The 17,096-nt window shown below is 36.4% G+C and overlaps 2 protein-coding genes across 5 annotated transcripts; both read left to right on the top strand.

Moving 5' to 3' along the window:
• The first annotated feature begins 343 nt into the window (after nt 1-343).
• LOC103502096 (pectinesterase inhibitor-like) lies at nt 344-880 on the top strand. The gene has a single exon (XM_008465922.1). It carries the CDS (start codon nt 344-346, stop codon nt 878-880), a length of 537 nt encoding a protein of 178 aa, XP_008464144.1.
• A 4,560-nt stretch (nt 881-5,440) lies between these two features.
• LOC103502015 (internal alternative NAD(P)H-ubiquinone oxidoreductase A1, mitochondrial) lies at nt 5,441-13,938 on the top strand. Of its 4 annotated transcripts, XM_008465808.3 has the most exons (8): nt 5,444-6,097; nt 6,232-6,445; nt 6,540-6,700; nt 6,937-7,002; nt 12,391-12,554; nt 12,975-13,089; nt 13,219-13,398; nt 13,479-13,938. In XM_008465808.3, the coding sequence occupies exons 1-8, from the start codon at nt 5,639-5,641 to the stop codon at nt 13,629-13,631; spliced, it is 1,512 nt and encodes a 503-aa protein (XP_008464030.1). In that variant the 5' UTR covers nt 5,444-5,638; the 3' UTR covers nt 13,632-13,938. The 4 variants fall into 4 exon arrangements, with proteins under 4 accessions (XP_050935463.1, XP_008464032.1, XP_008464033.1 ...); XM_051079506.1 differs by lacking the exon at nt 13,479-13,938 and having other exon boundaries at nt 5,441-6,097; nt 13,164-13,398; XM_008465810.3 differs by lacking the exon at nt 13,479-13,938 and having other exon boundaries at nt 5,441-6,097; nt 13,178-13,362.
• Nucleotides 13,939-17,096: the final 3,158 nt, after the last annotated feature.

The following is a 17,096-nucleotide window of genomic DNA, read 5'->3' as shown; positions in this document are numbered from 1 at the left end:
AATTAACTTCACGGGTATACTTACATTTACACCAAGTTTTTGACATCATACATGGCGAAAAAAATTCAAATTTTAACATCTTAGTTGTATCTTTTCAAAATAATAATAAAAAAAAATAAATAAGTAAATAAAACACATCTTAGTTGTAATTATGTCAAAAAAATTTGACAATTGTGATTATTCATAAATTGATTTTGGTTTTTTTCTTTTGGAAGATAAAAACAAACCAAACAAAAGACTAAAATAGGCTTTAATTATGTAATTACAACTACCTTTTCTCCTCCGTAAGAAAAAAACCATTTCTCTAAATTTCATCTATATATATGTATTGATCAAATCAGTCATGGGTAAGAACAAAGAAATTAAAATGGTCTATAACTCTTGTCTCTTTATTGTCTCTCTCATTGGAGTTCTTTTGTTCACTATCAATGTGGCATCATCTACTGATGTCGTTTCCACCATCTGTCCAAAAACCTCAAATCCACAATTTTGTTCAAGTGTGTTGAAATCTGCAGGCACTACAGATTTAAAAGGTTTGGCTGTATACACCTTAAACCTTGCTCATACAAATGCTCGCAAATCTTTGACCCTAGCCAACTCACTAGCAAAAACCACCACCAATCCTCAACTTAAGCAACGATATTCGTCTTGTGTTGAGAGCTATGATGAAGCTGTTGGTGATATTGAAAATGTCCAAAAGGACTTGGCACTTGGTGACTTTAACGGTGTCAATATTGTAACTTCTGGTGCCATGACAGAGATTGACGACTGTCAAGATAAGTTCGCGCAGCCACCAAAGGATACGTCGTTGCTTTTGAAGAATGGCAAGACTCTAAATGATATATGCAGCATTATTTTGGTTATATCCAATCTTCTTTGAGGTCTATGTGCTTAGAGATTTTAATTATCAATAAATAAAATGAAGTTTCATTTTTAAAATAATGACATTACAATGTGATGGTGATTGGAATCGACTAATTTGGTTAATATATAATTCTAACTAATCAAAATAACTAAATAAAAAATAAGACTTAGATATTATCCCTAATAGAGACTAAGGGTGTGTTTGGGGGAGGGAAAGAGTTATGGGGAAAAGGATTATAATAATCTTAGGATTATGATGATCCTAATGTTATGATAATATGTGTTTGGGAGAAAGAATATAAAAGGTAGTGTTATGATAGTATGTATTTGGGGGAGGGATTATAATTGTACTAATTTGAAAAATAATAGTTGAATTTGGATTGGGTTATTTGGGTAGGGTAATGTAGGGTTGTAAGAAAGTAAAAGAGAGGATAACATAGGGTTATTTAGGGATTAGGATAACCATGATCCCCATTTATCATATTCCTTGGGCCAAACACAGTTTGGCCCAATTTCCTAATCCTTTCCCCCCTAAAACCCACCCCAAAATACCCTATAGGTTCTATGACTTAGAAAACAAAGTAATCATAGAATCGAATAACGTAGTCTTTTTCGAGGATAGATTTCCTTTTAAATCTAAAAATAGTGGGGGCTTAAATGGTCAAACTAGTAAGGGCTCAAATTCTAGTAGTCTACCTTCAATTAGAATTCAAACCCAAGAAAAGGAAGTAGATCCCAAACCTAGAAGAACTAAGAGAGCTAGAACCATAAAAGACTTTGGAAAAGATTTCGAAATATATAACGTAGAAGATCCAAAAGATCTAACATAAGGCTTATCCTCAGTAGATGCCAACTTATGGTAAGAAGCTATCAATGATGAAATGGACTCTCTTGAATCCAATAGAACTTGGCACCTAGTTGACTTACCCATTGGATGTAAAGCCAAAGGTTGCAAAGGGGTTTTAAGGAAGAAACTCGAACCTGATGGATCAGTAGATAAATATAAGGATAGGTTAGTAGCAAAAGGATTTAGGCAGAGGAAAAACATAGATTTCTTTGATACTTTTTCCTCGGTCACTAGAATCACCTCAATTAGAGTGTTTATATCTATAGTTGTCCTGAACAATCTCTTATTCCATTAGATGTATGTCAAAACTGCTTTCCTAAATGGTGATTTAGAAGAAGAGATTTATATGGAACAACTTGAAGGTTTTATAGTTCATGGCCAAGAATCCAAAGTTTATAAGCTAGATAAATCCTTCTACGGCCTAAAACAAGCTTCTAAGCAATGGTACGAAAAGTTTGACAACTTACTCATGTCAAAAGGATTCAAAGTAAATGAGAGTGACAAATGTATCTACTATAAGACTGAAGGTAGGTTATGTATTATCATATGCTTATACGTAGATGAAATGTTAATCTTTGGATCAAACTTGCATGTCATAAATGATGTAATATCTATTTTAAGTGCAAACTTTAACATGAAAGACTTAGGTGAAACTGATGTAATCTTAGGTATCAAAATTACCAGAACTGAAAATGGAATTTTCTTATATCAATCTCATTACATAGAAAAGAATTTAAAGAAGTACATCTACTTCGAAAGTAAACCAGCCTGTACACCTTATGACTCTAGTGTGAAATTATTCAAGAACGTTGGTCGTATTAACCAATCCGAGTACGCTAGCATCATAGATTTGAGGTATGCTGCTGATTGCACTAAACCAGACATAGCTTACGCCGTAGGATTACTATGTAGGTTTACCAACAAACCTAGTCTAGAACACTGGAATGCAATAGAGAGAGTAATGAGATACCTTATGAAAACCCAAAAACCTAGGATTACATTATAACGAGTTTTCTGCTGTACTTGAAGGTTACAGCGATGTTGATTGAAACTCCTTATCAAATGACTCAAAGGCTACAAGTGGCTATGTTTTTAATATAGCAGGAGGAATTGTTGCTTGGAAATCCAAGAAACAAACAATCTTAGTCTAGTCAACGATGGAGTCAGAGATGATAGCACTAGCTACTGCTAGTGAAGAAACAAGTTGGCTTTGAAGCTTGCTATCAGAGATTTCTACATGGAAAAGACCAATATCAGCCATACTAATCCATTGTGATAGTACTGCTGCTATCTCAAAAGTTTAGAACCGTTATTATAACAATAAGAGTCGACAAATACCTCGTAAGCACAGTACCATTAGAGAATTGCTCACTACCGGTGCAGTGATAGTGGATTATGTACAATCTGACAATAACTTAGTTGATCCTTTGACGAAAGCACTCGCTAGAGAGAAGGTTTTTAAAACCTCAGGAATAATGGGACTCAAGTCTATTAAAACTTGAATTTACTGTAAGGTAAACCCAACTTGAAAGACTGGAGATCCCACGAAACAAGTTCAATGGGTAATAACTAATCACAAGTAATATGACGAGAATCATGCTAAAAAATTAAAAGTTTCATTCTTATGATTTAATGATTAGCATGACATCCTGAAGTGTATGATGAGGCTGAACTTTGTTCTTAATGAAATATATACTTGATATCAAGTAGGGTACCTAGCTACAGGAGTACTCTTGATAGATTCACCTTTGTGAATGTGGAAGTGAGGGCCGCTTCCTATGAAATTCTAGGCAGATTCCTAGAGTGTTCACTAAACTAGGATATACGTGCAAGACCATAAAGCACAGGCTATTTTACAACTTCACTCAAATAATGCTATGTGTGCGATAACGTTAAAAGTAAAGTTCAAAACTACTAGCTACTTTACAATACTCTAAACTATTGTCACTATGTAAAGATTCCAATCATCATACACATTTACTTAAGCCCAACACTATAGAGACAAACATTGCTCGAAGAAAATGTTTTCAAAAATTTTCAAGTGGGGCACTAATAGTAAAAAAATTTCAAGTAGGGGATTATTGGATGAAATTTTTTAGAAAAGAAAAAATAATATTATTTTATTATAGTTGGTTTATGTGCAAAACCAATTGAAGCAAAAGGTTGTTTTATCCTGGGGACGACGGACATTATTCTGTTTTCGCGATCTAGAGTAGAGCCACGAAACGTCTTAAAGAAAGCATGTTTCGCGACCCAGCCATCTACTAATCTAGATTTTGTTTTGCAGTTTTTGTTCCAATACCAATATGTCTTGCTACCTTTCAGTTAATGTTCTGTTTTCTTAATTACAGATTGCTGGATCTGAACGATTTATGTGTTGAAGACTGAAGTGCAACAACAATAAATAGCATCAAGTATATGAGTTGAGAGAGAGAAATAGAATGACAATGCGCTAAAATGGCGACGATCAAAATCTAGAATACAGTGACTTATTGAATTTTCGATAAAAAAAATTAAAACCCTAGCATTTAACTAAAACATCAATTTATCGCCTAACATTTAACTAAAAATTAAAACCCTAGATTATTAAAAATGATTATCTTATTTAACATTTTAGTCATTCAAACATAGAGGTCCATCTTACCATTCCTTAGAAGGTTAATGAAATTTAACGCCATGGACTAAAATATGCTCTCTTTCAAAATTTAGGACTAAAACAAACACTTTTAGAAGTTGATAGACCAAACTAGACCAACATATAAAGTTTAAGGATCGATATAGATTTTAAATCTTATTAATATATAATAATAATTAAAAAGGATAAAAATGTAATTATAAAATGTTTGGAAGATAAAGTTTGTCCAAAAAAGCTTTTCAAAGATAGAGACCTTTTAATATATTATAAATTATATATATAGATAATTTTCCTCATCTTTCTTCTTTCTCCTTCACTCCTCCCAACTTCTCCCACCCTCTCATACCTGCCACTTCCACCTCCCACCACCAATTTTTTTTCTTAAAAATATTATATTAGATAATTAATATAATGTTATAGAGTGATTGTTTTTTCTTTATTTACATGCGTACGTTGAAAATTATTAAAAATACTAAATCTCGTCCCTTTTAAAAAATATAGTAAAATTTTAAATTTTATATAATAGAAATCAATTAGTCGAGTAACATGGATAGATATCAAATTTATCAGTTTTTATTATTAAAAAAATTAAAATTTTACTATATTTTATAAATATTTTTATTTATTTTACTATATTTAAAAATGTCTTTATATATATATATATGAAGGTTTAAACACAATATTTATAATTTTAAAAATTAAAAGACTGTATGAATATACACTTTCAGAACAATAAGAGACTAAATTGATAATTAAATCAAATTCAAGAAAACCAAAATAAACATAAATCTTGGAACTACTTTGCTCTAAACTAAAAAAAGAAAAAAAGGAAAAAAGAAAGGAAAATCATATTTTTAGTTCTCACATTTGGATGAATATGCATTTTAAGTATTTTTTGTTTTGATTTTTTAAAAAAGTTATTATATGATAATTGAAATTAGGAGTATATTTTTATACAAACATGGAGACCGAAAAAAGATATATTTTAAAAAAAATGAGGACCAAAAAGACTATTCTACTAAAAGAGACTGAAAATGTCATTTTTCCAAAATATAAAACAAAAATTGCTGACTCACCATTATGATTGCCACGAGTAAGTCGCTGCCTTCTTTCACCAGGTAGGGGATGGATAAGCTAACCGGAAGCAGCCCTCAATTCCCAAACCATTTGTTAGGTAATGAGAACAACAACAACCACTTTTTCTTCTTCTTTTGCCCTCCCTTGTCTTCCCTTTTCTATTTTCCAACCACACAGATTCCAATACTAACAAAGAATCTTTGAATATTCCTTCCATGACCATGGCCTGGTTCAGGAATCTCAAGAAACTTTCACTCACTAAACCACCACTCAGATCCACAAATCCCCACCCATTTCTTCCTTCCACCTTCCTCCTCTCTCATTTTAGCTCCCATCCCATTCCCGATGCGGCGGCGGAGGCGGCGGAGCTGTCTCGCCCTCCCGGCCTCGGCCCGACGGTCTCCGGCGAGAAACCCAGGGTGGTGGTTTTGGGTTCCGGCTGGGCTGGTTGTAGACTCATGAAGGGGTTGGACACAAGCATATACGACGTCGTTTGCGTTTCTCCTCGTAACCATATGGTTTTCACTCCTCTTCTGGCTTCAACCTGCGTTGGAACTCTCGAATTCAGATCCGTCGCTGAACCCATCGGCCGGATCCAGCCTTCCATTTCTCGCGAACCGGGTTCCTATTTCTTCCTTGCGAATTGTACTAGCGTTAACACTGATGAACACTCGGTATGCTTCTCAATTGCTTAAAAAAAATACTCTCATTGGTTTAAGAATATAGAATCGAATGGACGATTCTGAGTTTCTTATGAGGAGATTGTTTTATTTGTTATTGAAAGGTGCGTTTTATTTGTTATTGAAAGGTGCAATGCGAGACGGTTACTGATGGGTTGAACACTTTGAAACCATGGAGGTTTAAATTATCATATGATAAGTTGATCATAGCGTTGGGATCTCAGCCATTGACTTTTGGGATTCATGGAGTTAAAGAACATGCTATTTTTCTTCGTGAGGTTTATCATGCTCAAGAAATTCGTAGGAAGTTGCTTTTGAACTTGATGTTATCTGATGTTCCAGGTATAGGATTGACGGGTTTTGTTAGAACTTGGTATTAAGAATTGTTCTTCCTCTTTTCTCAGTGGATATAATTTGGAGTGTTTGTGATTGGCAGGTATCTCGGTGGAAGAGAAACGTCGGCTTCTACACTGTGTTGTTGTTGGAGGGGGTCCAACTGGAGTTGAATTCAGTGGGGAGCTTAGTGATTTTATCATCAAGGATGTTACTCAAAGATATGCTCATGTGAAAGATTATATCCAAGTTACTTTGATTGAGGTTTGTAAAAATGTCGACCCGAGAATCGAAATCTTTACACGTAATACACCATGTGCTTTGTTATTGATCTCAGTTTCTCGTCTGAGCTGTTTATATTAGGTTGTTGAGCTTTTAATATCTCTGGAAAGAAGAAGTTGACATTTGTTTAGAGAGGAAGCTATTTTGTCTGGGAAGTTTAATGGATATGTCTTTAGAATTTGAAATTTTTCACTTGTATTTGTTTAATTGTTTAACAGGCAAATGAGATATTGTCTTCCTTTGATGATCGCCTCCGGCACTATGCCACTAAGCAATTGACAAAGGTAGGGAAGTTAATACATCTAAGTTATGCCTTTTTCTTTCCTTAGTGATAGTGATAATAGGTTTCAATTTCACCTTTTCTAGGATACTTTGTGTTAGAATTAGTACTTTTGGAAAGAATAAAATATACTTTTGGAAAAAATAAAATATAAGATTTTATTTCCTAAATATTTCCTAAATCTTTTCCTTTCTTATTCCTATTGTACTCTATTTATACTCCCTTTGTACCTATTGTTTTTGTTCATAAGAAAAATAATAAAAACTAAAGTATCGTGGTTTTTCTCCCGGTTCTCGGGTTTCCACGTAAGTCTCGGGTTGTTGTTAATTGCTTTCAATATGGTATCAGAGCAAAGCAATAACGAAACCCTAGAAAATAACCTAGGAGAAACCCAGATCGAAACTGAACCTGTCACGCGCCGCCGCCGTTTCACGTCACCGCCCATCCCGTTCCCTTCTACGCGCCGTCGGATGTCCAGCCGTCAAACCCTTCCGGCCATCCGCATCCTCATGCGCCATCTACGAGCTCCGGACAGCATCCCTCAACCGTAAATCTGTCAAATCAGTATAGTAAGCAGCAGCTGTACGTTGACCCTTTACAGCAACCGCTGTTTTCTGGTAACGGAATTGATCAACCCCAAAACAGATCGGACATTGAAGCGGGCGAATCTTCAACGCATTCCAAACCAACCGAGTTGCCGATGTATTCCAAGAACCCGGTAACTTCGTTCCCTAATTCACAGTCAAATTATATAACTGGCTCTTTGGGTTCGTCTACAGGGAATTTTTCAGGCGAAAAATTAAATGGTCAAAATTATTTTTCTTGGTCACAATCAATAAAGATGTTCCTCGAAGGTCGATACCAGTTCGGATTCTTAACTGGAGAGATTGTACGTCCTCCACCAGGAGACGCCTTGGAACGACTCTGGAAAGGAGAGGACTCACTTATTCGGTCCATGCTGATTAATAGTATGGAACCACAGATCGGCAAGCCTTTACTATATGCAACCACAGCAAAAGATTTGTGGGATACAACTCAGACCCTTTACTCGAAACGACAGAATGCCTCTCGGTTATATACACTGCGAAAACAGGTCCATAATTGCAAACAAGGGACCCTGGACGTAACTACCTATTTTAACAAGCTCTCTCTCCTCTGGCAAGAGATGGATTTGTGCAGAGAGACAGTTTGGGACACACCAAATGACAGTACACAATATGCTAAACTTGAAGAGGCTGACCGTGTTTATGACTTCCTTGCAGGACTTAATCCCAAATTTGATAATGTTTGTGGTCGTATACTCGGACAAAGACCTCTTCCCTCCCTAATGGAAGTTTGTTTTGAAGTCCGCCTGGAAGAGGATCGCACTAATGCCATGGGTGTATTGACTACCCCTACCATCGACTCCGCAGCCTTTAGCGCTCGGTCCTCAAATCATGACAGTGACAAGAATAATGGGAAGTCAATTCCTGTGTGTGAGCACTGCAAGAAACAATGGCACACCAAGGATCAGTGTTGGAAACTCCACGGTCGTCCCCCAGGAGGTAAGAAACGATCCTCCAACGAGAAACAGAACTCAGGACGTGCCTACATTAGTGAGACTACACCTGCTAGCACTTCTCAATCAACTGATCCTACTGTGAGCCAGACCAAGACTCCGACTCTGGGTGCCATTGCTCAGTCAGGTATGCCTCAGTCCCTTGGGCTTATTAGCGTTGATGGGAAGAATCCCTGGATCTTAGACTCGGGGGCTACAGATCACTTGACAGGTTCTTCAGAACACTTTATCTCATATGCCCCGTGTGCCGGTAATGAAAAAATCCGAATAGCCGATGGCTCTCTAGCTCCGATCGCTGGCAAAGGACAAATAGTTCCCTTTGACGGTTTTGCTCTCCAGAATGTTTTGCATGTCCCTAAACTGTCTTACAATTTGTTATCTATAAGCAAGATCACTCGTGAGTTGCATTGTAAAGCTATCTTCTTACCTGAATCGGTTTATTTTCAGGACATGAGCTCGGGGAGGACGATTGGCACTGCCCGGCATAGCAGGGGACTTTACATCCTTGATGATGATACCTCATGTAGTAGTTTGTCTAGGGTTAGTTTACTGTCATCCTACTTTAGCACTTCTGAACAAGACTGTATGTTGTGGCATTTTCGACTGGGCCACCCAAACTTTACATATATGCAACATTTATTTCCCCACCTTTTTTCTAAAGTTGATGTCTCTTCTCTATCTTGTGATGTGTGTATCCGGGCAAAACAACATCGAGTCTCTTTTCCCTCACAACCATATAAACCTACACAACCGTTTAACCTCATCCATAGTGACGTTTGGGGTCCTTCCAAGGTCACCACCTCCTCGGGAAAGCGGTGGTTTGTAACTTTCATTGATGACCATACCCGTCTCACCTGGGTCTACCTTATCTCAGATAAATCCGAGGTTCCATCCATTTTCCAAAACTTCTATCATACTATCAAAACACAATTTCATACAAAAATTGCAATTCTTCGAAGTGATAATGGTCGGGAATTCCAAAACCATAACCTTAGTGAATTTCTAGCCTCCAAGGGGATTGTTCACCAAACCTCATGTGCCTACACTCCTCAACAAAATGGAGTGGCCGAACGAAAAAACCGACACCTTGTGGAAGTAGCCCGTTCACTTATGCTTTCCACTTCCCTTCCATCATACCTGTGGGGAGATGCTATTCTTACAGCTGCTCACTTAATCAATAGAATGCCTTCTCGTATCCTCCACCTTCAGACTCCCTTAGATTGTCTTAAGGAGTCTTACCCCTCTACTCGTCTTGTTTCTGAGGTTCCTCTTCGTGTGTTTGGGTGCACCGCCTATGTCCATAATTTCGGCCCTAATCAGACCAAATTTACCCCTCGGGCTCAGGCCTGTGTGTTTGTTGGGTATCCCCTTCACCAACACGGTTATAAATGTTTTCACCCGCCGTCTAGGAAATATTTTGTCACTATGGACGTTACTTTCTGTGAAAACCGACCCTACTTTCCTGTTAGCCATCTTCAGGGGGAGAATGTGAGTGAAGAGTCTAACAACACCTTTGAATTTGTTGAACCTACTCTTATTACCGTGTCTGACATTGATCCTCATCCCATAATCTTACCCACAAACCAAGTTCCCTGGAAAACATATTACAGGAGGAATCTCAGAAAGGAAGTTGGGTCCCCTACTAGTCAACCGCCGGCTCCAGTCCAAAATTTCGAACCTCCTCGAGACCAAGGTATGGAAAACCCTACAAAACCTTGTACTAATAATACAATGAGTGAGAATGACAAGTCTGATATTGCTTTTCTTGAAAATATGGAAGAAAAGAACTGTGATGATGAGACTGAGGTTAGAATAGAAACCAGTAACGATGAAGCTGAACAGGGTCATACAAGAAAACTTGATGAGTATGATCCCTCTCTTGACATTCCAATTGCATTGAGAAAAGGTACCAGATCATGCACTAAACATCCCATTTGCAACTATGTTTCCTATGATAATCTCTCTCCACAGTTTAGAGCGTTTACAGCAAACCTTGACTCTACCATAATACCGAAAAATATCTACACTGCTCTAGAGTGTCCTGAATGGAAGAATGCTGTTATGGAAGAGATGAAGGCTCTCGAAAAGAATAGAACTTGGGAGATCTGTGCTCTACCCAAGGGACATAAAACTGTAGGATGCAAATGGGTATTCTCTCTCAAATACAAAGCAGATGGTACGCTTGATAGACACAAGGCAAGGTTAGTTGCAAAGGGGTTCACTCAAACCTATGGTATTGACTATTCGGAAACTTTTTCTCCAGTTGCTAAATTGAATACTGTTAGAGTCCTGCTATCTGTTGCTGTGAACAAAGATTGGCCTCTATACCAGCTGGATGTTAAGAACGCTTTTTTGAATGGAGACCTTGTGGAGGAAGTCTACATGAGCCCCCCACCAGGATTTGAAGCCCAATTTGGTCAGGAGGTGTGTAAACTCCAAAAATCTCTATATGGTCTGAAACAGTCTCCGAGAGCATGGTTTGACAGATTCACTACCTTTGTCAAGTCCCAAGGGTACAGTCAAGGGCACTCTGACCATACTTTATTTACAAAGGCTTCCAAAACAGGAAAGATAGCTATTCTAATTGTTTATGTGGATGACATTGTTTTGACTGGAGATGATCAAACAGAAATCAGTCAACTAAAGCAGAGAATGGGTGATGAATTTGAAATCAAAGACTTGGGCAATCTGAAATATTTCCTCGGAATGGAGGTGGCTAGATCAAAAGAAGGTATTTCCGTGTCTCAGAGAAAATACACCCTTGATTTGCTAACTGAGACAGGTATGTTGGGATGTCGTCCTGCTGATACTCCTATTGAATTCAACTGTAAACTAGGAAACTCTGATGATCAAGTTCCAGTTGATAAAGAACAATATCAGCGCCTTGTAGGTAAATTAATTTACTTATCCCATACTCGTCCGGATATTTCCTTTGCTGTGAGTGTTGTCAGCCAGTTTATGCAGGCTCCCTATGAGAAACATATGGAAGCTGTTAACAGAATCTTGAGATACTTGAAAAATACACCTGGTAAAGGGTTGATGTTTAGAAAAACAAATAGAAAGACCATTGAGGCATATACTGACTCAGATTGGGCAGGATCTGTTATTGATAGAAAGTCTACATCCGGTTATTGTACCTTTGTTTGGGGCAATCTTGTAACTTGGAGGAGTAAGAAGCAAAGTGTTGTGGTCAGGAGCAGTGCTGAGGCTGAATACAGAGCTATGAGTCTGGGAATATGTGAGGAAATTTGGCTCCAGAAAGTCTTGTCAGATCTTCATCAGGAATGTGAGACACCATTGAAGCTTTTTTGTGATAATAAAGCCGCTATTAGTATTGCTAACAACCCAGTGCAACATGATAGAACTAAACATGTTGAGATTGATCGGCATTTCATCAAAGAAAGACTTGACAGTGGAAGCATATGCATTCCGTACATTCCTTCAAGCCAACAGATTGCTGATGTTCTTACCAAGGGGCTTCTCCGACCACACTTCGACCTTTGCGTTAGCAAGTTGGGACTCATTGATATTTACCTCCCAACTTGAGGGGGAGTGTTAGAATTAGTACTTTTGGAAAGAATAAAATATACTTTTGGAAAAAATAAAATATAAGATTTTATTTCCTAAATATTTCCTAAATCTTTTCCTTTCTTATTCCTATTGTACTCTATTTATACTCCCTTTGTACCTATTGTTTTTGTTCATAAGAAAAATAATAAAAACTAAAGTATCGTGGTTTTTCTCCCGGTTCTCGGGTTTCCACGTAAGTCTCGGGTTGTTGTTAATTGCTTTCAATACTTTGAATTTGAAATTCTTTCATCTCGTATCCCGCAGTCAGGAGTTCAACTTGTACGCGGAATTGTCAAAGATGTTAAACCTCAGAGCATCATTCTCAATGATGGTTCTGAGGTTCCTTATGGGTTGTTGGTTTGGTCTACCGGTGTTGGGCCCTCGCCTTTTGTAAATTCCTTGGAAGTTCCAAAGTCTCCCGGTGGCAGGTAAGTTGAAATTTCATAGTAACTTATCCAAAATGTTCGTTGCCTCTTAGGTTTCAGAACTTTCAAGCAATTGTTTAGAAGTGTCGTGCTCCTTTTTCTGTACGCCTCATAAGATAGGCACATTGTTCCCGAACTGGATGGGATCCATTCATATTATGAAAGTAGCCATTTTCTCAGGCTCACTAACCTTGCCATCTATCACCTTAAAAAGCTTAATTTCAACTTCAATATTTATGGACAATAATTTTATTTCTTTCCCCTTGCACATGATATGCTTTGGACCAACTTTTGTGTCATCTTTATTCAAGTCCTGGAATCCTCAACTCATGAGTTATGATAAAGGCTGTTTATGTTTGCTTTTCTATTACTGATCCAAACATTCTTTGTCGAGAGATGATATATCTCTGGTTATGTTGGCAGGATTGGTATAGATGAGTGGTTACGTGTCCCTGCTGTGGAAGATGTGTTCGCAATAGGTGATTGCAGTGGATTCCTAGAGAGTACAGGGAAACAAGTTCTTCCAGCTTTGGCTCAGGTAAGTTAAGATGCTCCCAAACATTCTAGTTTTTCTGCTCATTCATAAAATGCAGTTACGTATTCCAACAGTAGTTTCTGTCCCCAAGAGATGTCAAGATTTCATTGCAACCATTTTTGGATACTGAAGGTAGCAGAGCGCCAAGGCAAATATTTAGCCGCCTTGCTGAATAAAATTGGTAAAGAAGGTGGAGGGCGAGCAGGTAGCGGAAAAGACTTGGAACTTGGAGATCCTTTTGTCTACAAGCACCTTGGAAGTATGGCAACTATTGGAAGATACAAGGCCCTTGTCGACCTTAGGCAGAGTAAAGTAAGCAAACGACCCTAAAACCAAGTTGCTCTATCACTCTATGTAGTTGTGTGGCTTACTCTTTTGAGTATTTTCTACAGGAAGCAAAGGGGATATCGATGGCAGGGTTCCTCAGTTGGTTCGTTTGGCGTTCGGCTTATCTAACACGTGTCATAAGCTGGAGGAACCGATTGTACGTGGCAGTAAACTGGGCAACAACGTTCATCTTTGGACGCGATATAAGCAGAATATAGAATTGGATGTAAGTACTCAACATCTCGCTTCCTCGTACCACTGCCACAGAAGTGAGTTGTTCTTCAAGACAAACCTCTTGCTGACTATCAGATTCTTGTGGTTCATAAGAAAATTGATTAATGGCTGCTGCAATTTCTCATCAGAAGCTCACTGTACAGTTTATTTCCACCAACTTATTGTGTTAAATCCAAAGCATTATTGCATGTTCACAAGTAATCCCAAATGAAGCCAATCATAAGAATTGTAAGTCTTGTACAACTTCATCACTGCTTTTCAATAAAGTTATTTCAGTGCCGATTATTTCAATCCATATGGCTGCCTGAATTCTAACAACTTCTCTGTCGAGTTCACTGTTCTACTCCTTTATTAGAGAGAAAAAAAGGGGAAAGAAAAAGAATAGTGGAACTAAAGAGTCTTGGAAGTGATTGTGAAGAATCATCTGTAAGGTTTTAACGGGAAAACTGAGTTCTACAACTAATAAAGAATTTGCCATCCTACAGAACCTGAAAAGGAAAATTAGTCCCCTTGCACTAAGAAAATGAATTATTCATCTCTACCAGAGTCATCAATCTGGAAAAACATACTGGATTGACAGCCATACTCTTTCTTCAACCAGCAAGTTGACTATAAATGATTTCTTTCACCTCGCCCAGACGGGGAAACCTTCCCTCGTGCTGTTTGCAGAACACCTGAACAATAGAGAAAACAGAAGGAAATGAAACATGTAGATGCGAGCAAGGACAAAACTTCAGTACCAAATTATCATTGAAGAAAAGTTGAAAGCCCTCATTGTTCTGGAGGTAGCTTATGGTTATGCAGCCCAGAAGCCAAGGAATGCAATGACATAAAATTGGTGTGCAGTCAAAAGGTAGTACCAAGAAGGCATTGGTCTTCCGAGCTCGAGTAAAATATGTTTTCCAGCTATCATCATCATTATGATCGAAACTTGTGCTGTTAATATGAGTTTTTTAGCAATTTATTTTGGCCGATTTGGAGGGTGATGTGAAAGAGTAACGTTGATTGCAGGAAACTTTTGTATCACCGGGAAGGTAATTGATGTGGACCTCTGCAAAAACATGCAATAGTGCAACGAGTTTCTAGATTGTTGAAAAAAAAGTAAAAAACGTTAGGTTCGTGTAATTTCGTCATCCATTCTCTAGCATGTGGTATTTGTGACTTTATCCTTCTTGGGTATCGTCTATTCTTCTTCGTGAGAAATTTCATTGTAATTTACTTGTGGTTTAATAATGTTTATTTTTCAAAGAAAAAAAGGTGTGCCTGTTTTGTTCGTTATAAACTTTAATAATAACAAATTGGTAATTCAACTTTCAATACACTATTTAATATGTCCTTGGCTTATTTAACATTTACCAATCTAGTTTTTACTTTGATCAGTTTTGGATTCATACTCAAATGTCAAATACAACAACAAATTAATTAATTTGTTTTTAAAACTTGTTTGGATTTTGAAAATAATCAGAAGAGAAAATATATTTATAAACTAAATTTATTAAGAAAGAAAAAAATGATTATCAATGGGGTTATAAGTTTGCTCAATAGATTCCTGGATTTCAAAAAAATGCCGAGCAAGTCGTTGGCTTATTAGACATGATCAGTTTAGTTTAAGGTCTTGTATGATATAAGAAAGTTTGAGACTTGTTAAAATTTTTAAGTTCAATAATTTAGTTGAGCCTTTTCTCATCCCAAGGATTATTGAAGACAATTGGAATAAACTGAAGCTGAGCACAAAAACCAAATTGAACCTCCTACGAGCTTGTTATTTGTTGAGTGACGATTAGATGCAATTTAGGCAGACTTTTCTTTTTTCTTTTTAATTTTTTCACCAAACAGAATCAGACTGAATAGAAGCGAACGATTGAGCATATTTACTAAAATGAAATGCATTATTACCTGTAAGAACACTGAGAGCCGAATTTGACGAGAAGCGTATCGTTGTATGTGTGATTATTCAATCTCTGATCTATTTCCGATTGAGTCATAAGCGCTAATTCCGTCATTCAAACTGTATTCTGCCGTATGATCTAAACAGGCGGCGATTTTCTGATTGAAATGGTTGGTGTTTAACTTTTGAGTGATGATAAACGAGAGAATTTGATGAATTTGGAGGCGGATCAGTTGCTGAAATGAAATCGTAGATATATTGAAACAGAAAACAGAGAGCGGCAATAATGTCATTAGCAAATCCTGGATCCATTTCTCTTCGCCACACCTTCAGGCTTTAATTTGTTATATTATCCTTTTGAAATTCACAGGGAAGTTTCTTTTTTCTTTTTCAATTTAATTCATGAGCGAAGAATGAAGATTGAAGAATTCGGATGCGCCTTCAAATTAGGTTTCAAATTCGAATGGCTTGCGAGTGAAGGGAGGGAGTGTGGCACGCTGGAAGCACGTGTCTTTTTATTTTCCTTCTTTTGTTTGAAGATTTAAGATTAAATTATAGAATATTTATAATAAAAAAAAAGTTGACAAATTCCACGAACTATTATAAGATATAGCAAAATTTTATATAGAAGTTTATCGATTTCTCTTTAGAATCCAAAATTTTGTTATATTTTTATAAGTACTTTAGTTTATTTTATTATATTTTAAAATACCTTCAATTATACCAAAAAGAATTTAAACTTGGGATTTTCTACCAAAAATACTCTTAAGCTTTTAAAAATAGTACAAAAATATCCTTGTTCTATGTTTTTGATGAAAATCGCTAACTTTATGTTTCAAAAATATCATTAAAGTTTAAAAAAATTACTTTTGTTGTTAACATCAATACTGAACTTTTAAAAGATGTATGGCCTTGAAAAAGAATAAATGCTCCTATGATGAATTTGTTCGAAAAAAATCAAAGTTTAAAACAAACTACAAAGATATTCTCTTTTTTTTTTCTTTTTTTGCTATAAAAACTCTTGTTTTTTTTTTTTTTTATCATTTATTCAATTTTCACACCTATTTTGTCGTAGCAAATTAAAATATAAATCACAAAGTTAAATCATACAATCCTACAAAACTTAAAAAATAAAAATCTTCTCTTAGGACTTACCAAAATTATGATGTACATGATATCATTACTAACAATTTCTTAGTTATGTAAATATTTCATGGAAAATGTGTATTAAAGCTTGAAATGATGCAACTACTTCACCATAATGATAAAAAGGTATAAAGAAAAATTAAAAAAGAAGACCTCTTATCCATAGGTATGTATAAGTCTCAGTCGAGCTAAGTTAATTTTGACATCTTAAACTTATTCTCTACCTCTTATCATTACAGTTTATTTTCATAATAAAATTCTTTTGACAAAATCTAAAGTTTACTGTCCAAATTCAATAAAATTTAGATAGAATATGTATTAGGAAAACTTTTCTAAATACAACAAACTATTGAAGTCATCTAACAAAATCCATAAAATTAGCCATTTTTTAAATATTCCAAGTTTGTCCTCTCGT

Source organism: Cucumis melo, chromosome 11 (genome assembly GCF_025177605.1).
Source record: "Cucumis melo cultivar AY chromosome 11, USDA_Cmelo_AY_1.0, whole genome shotgun sequence".
In the NCBI taxonomy this organism is placed as follows: domain Eukaryota; kingdom Viridiplantae; phylum Streptophyta; class Magnoliopsida; order Cucurbitales; family Cucurbitaceae; genus Cucumis; species Cucumis melo.
Note: the sequence above shows the minus strand (reverse complement) of the source record. Positions and strands in the feature narration are given on the sequence as shown.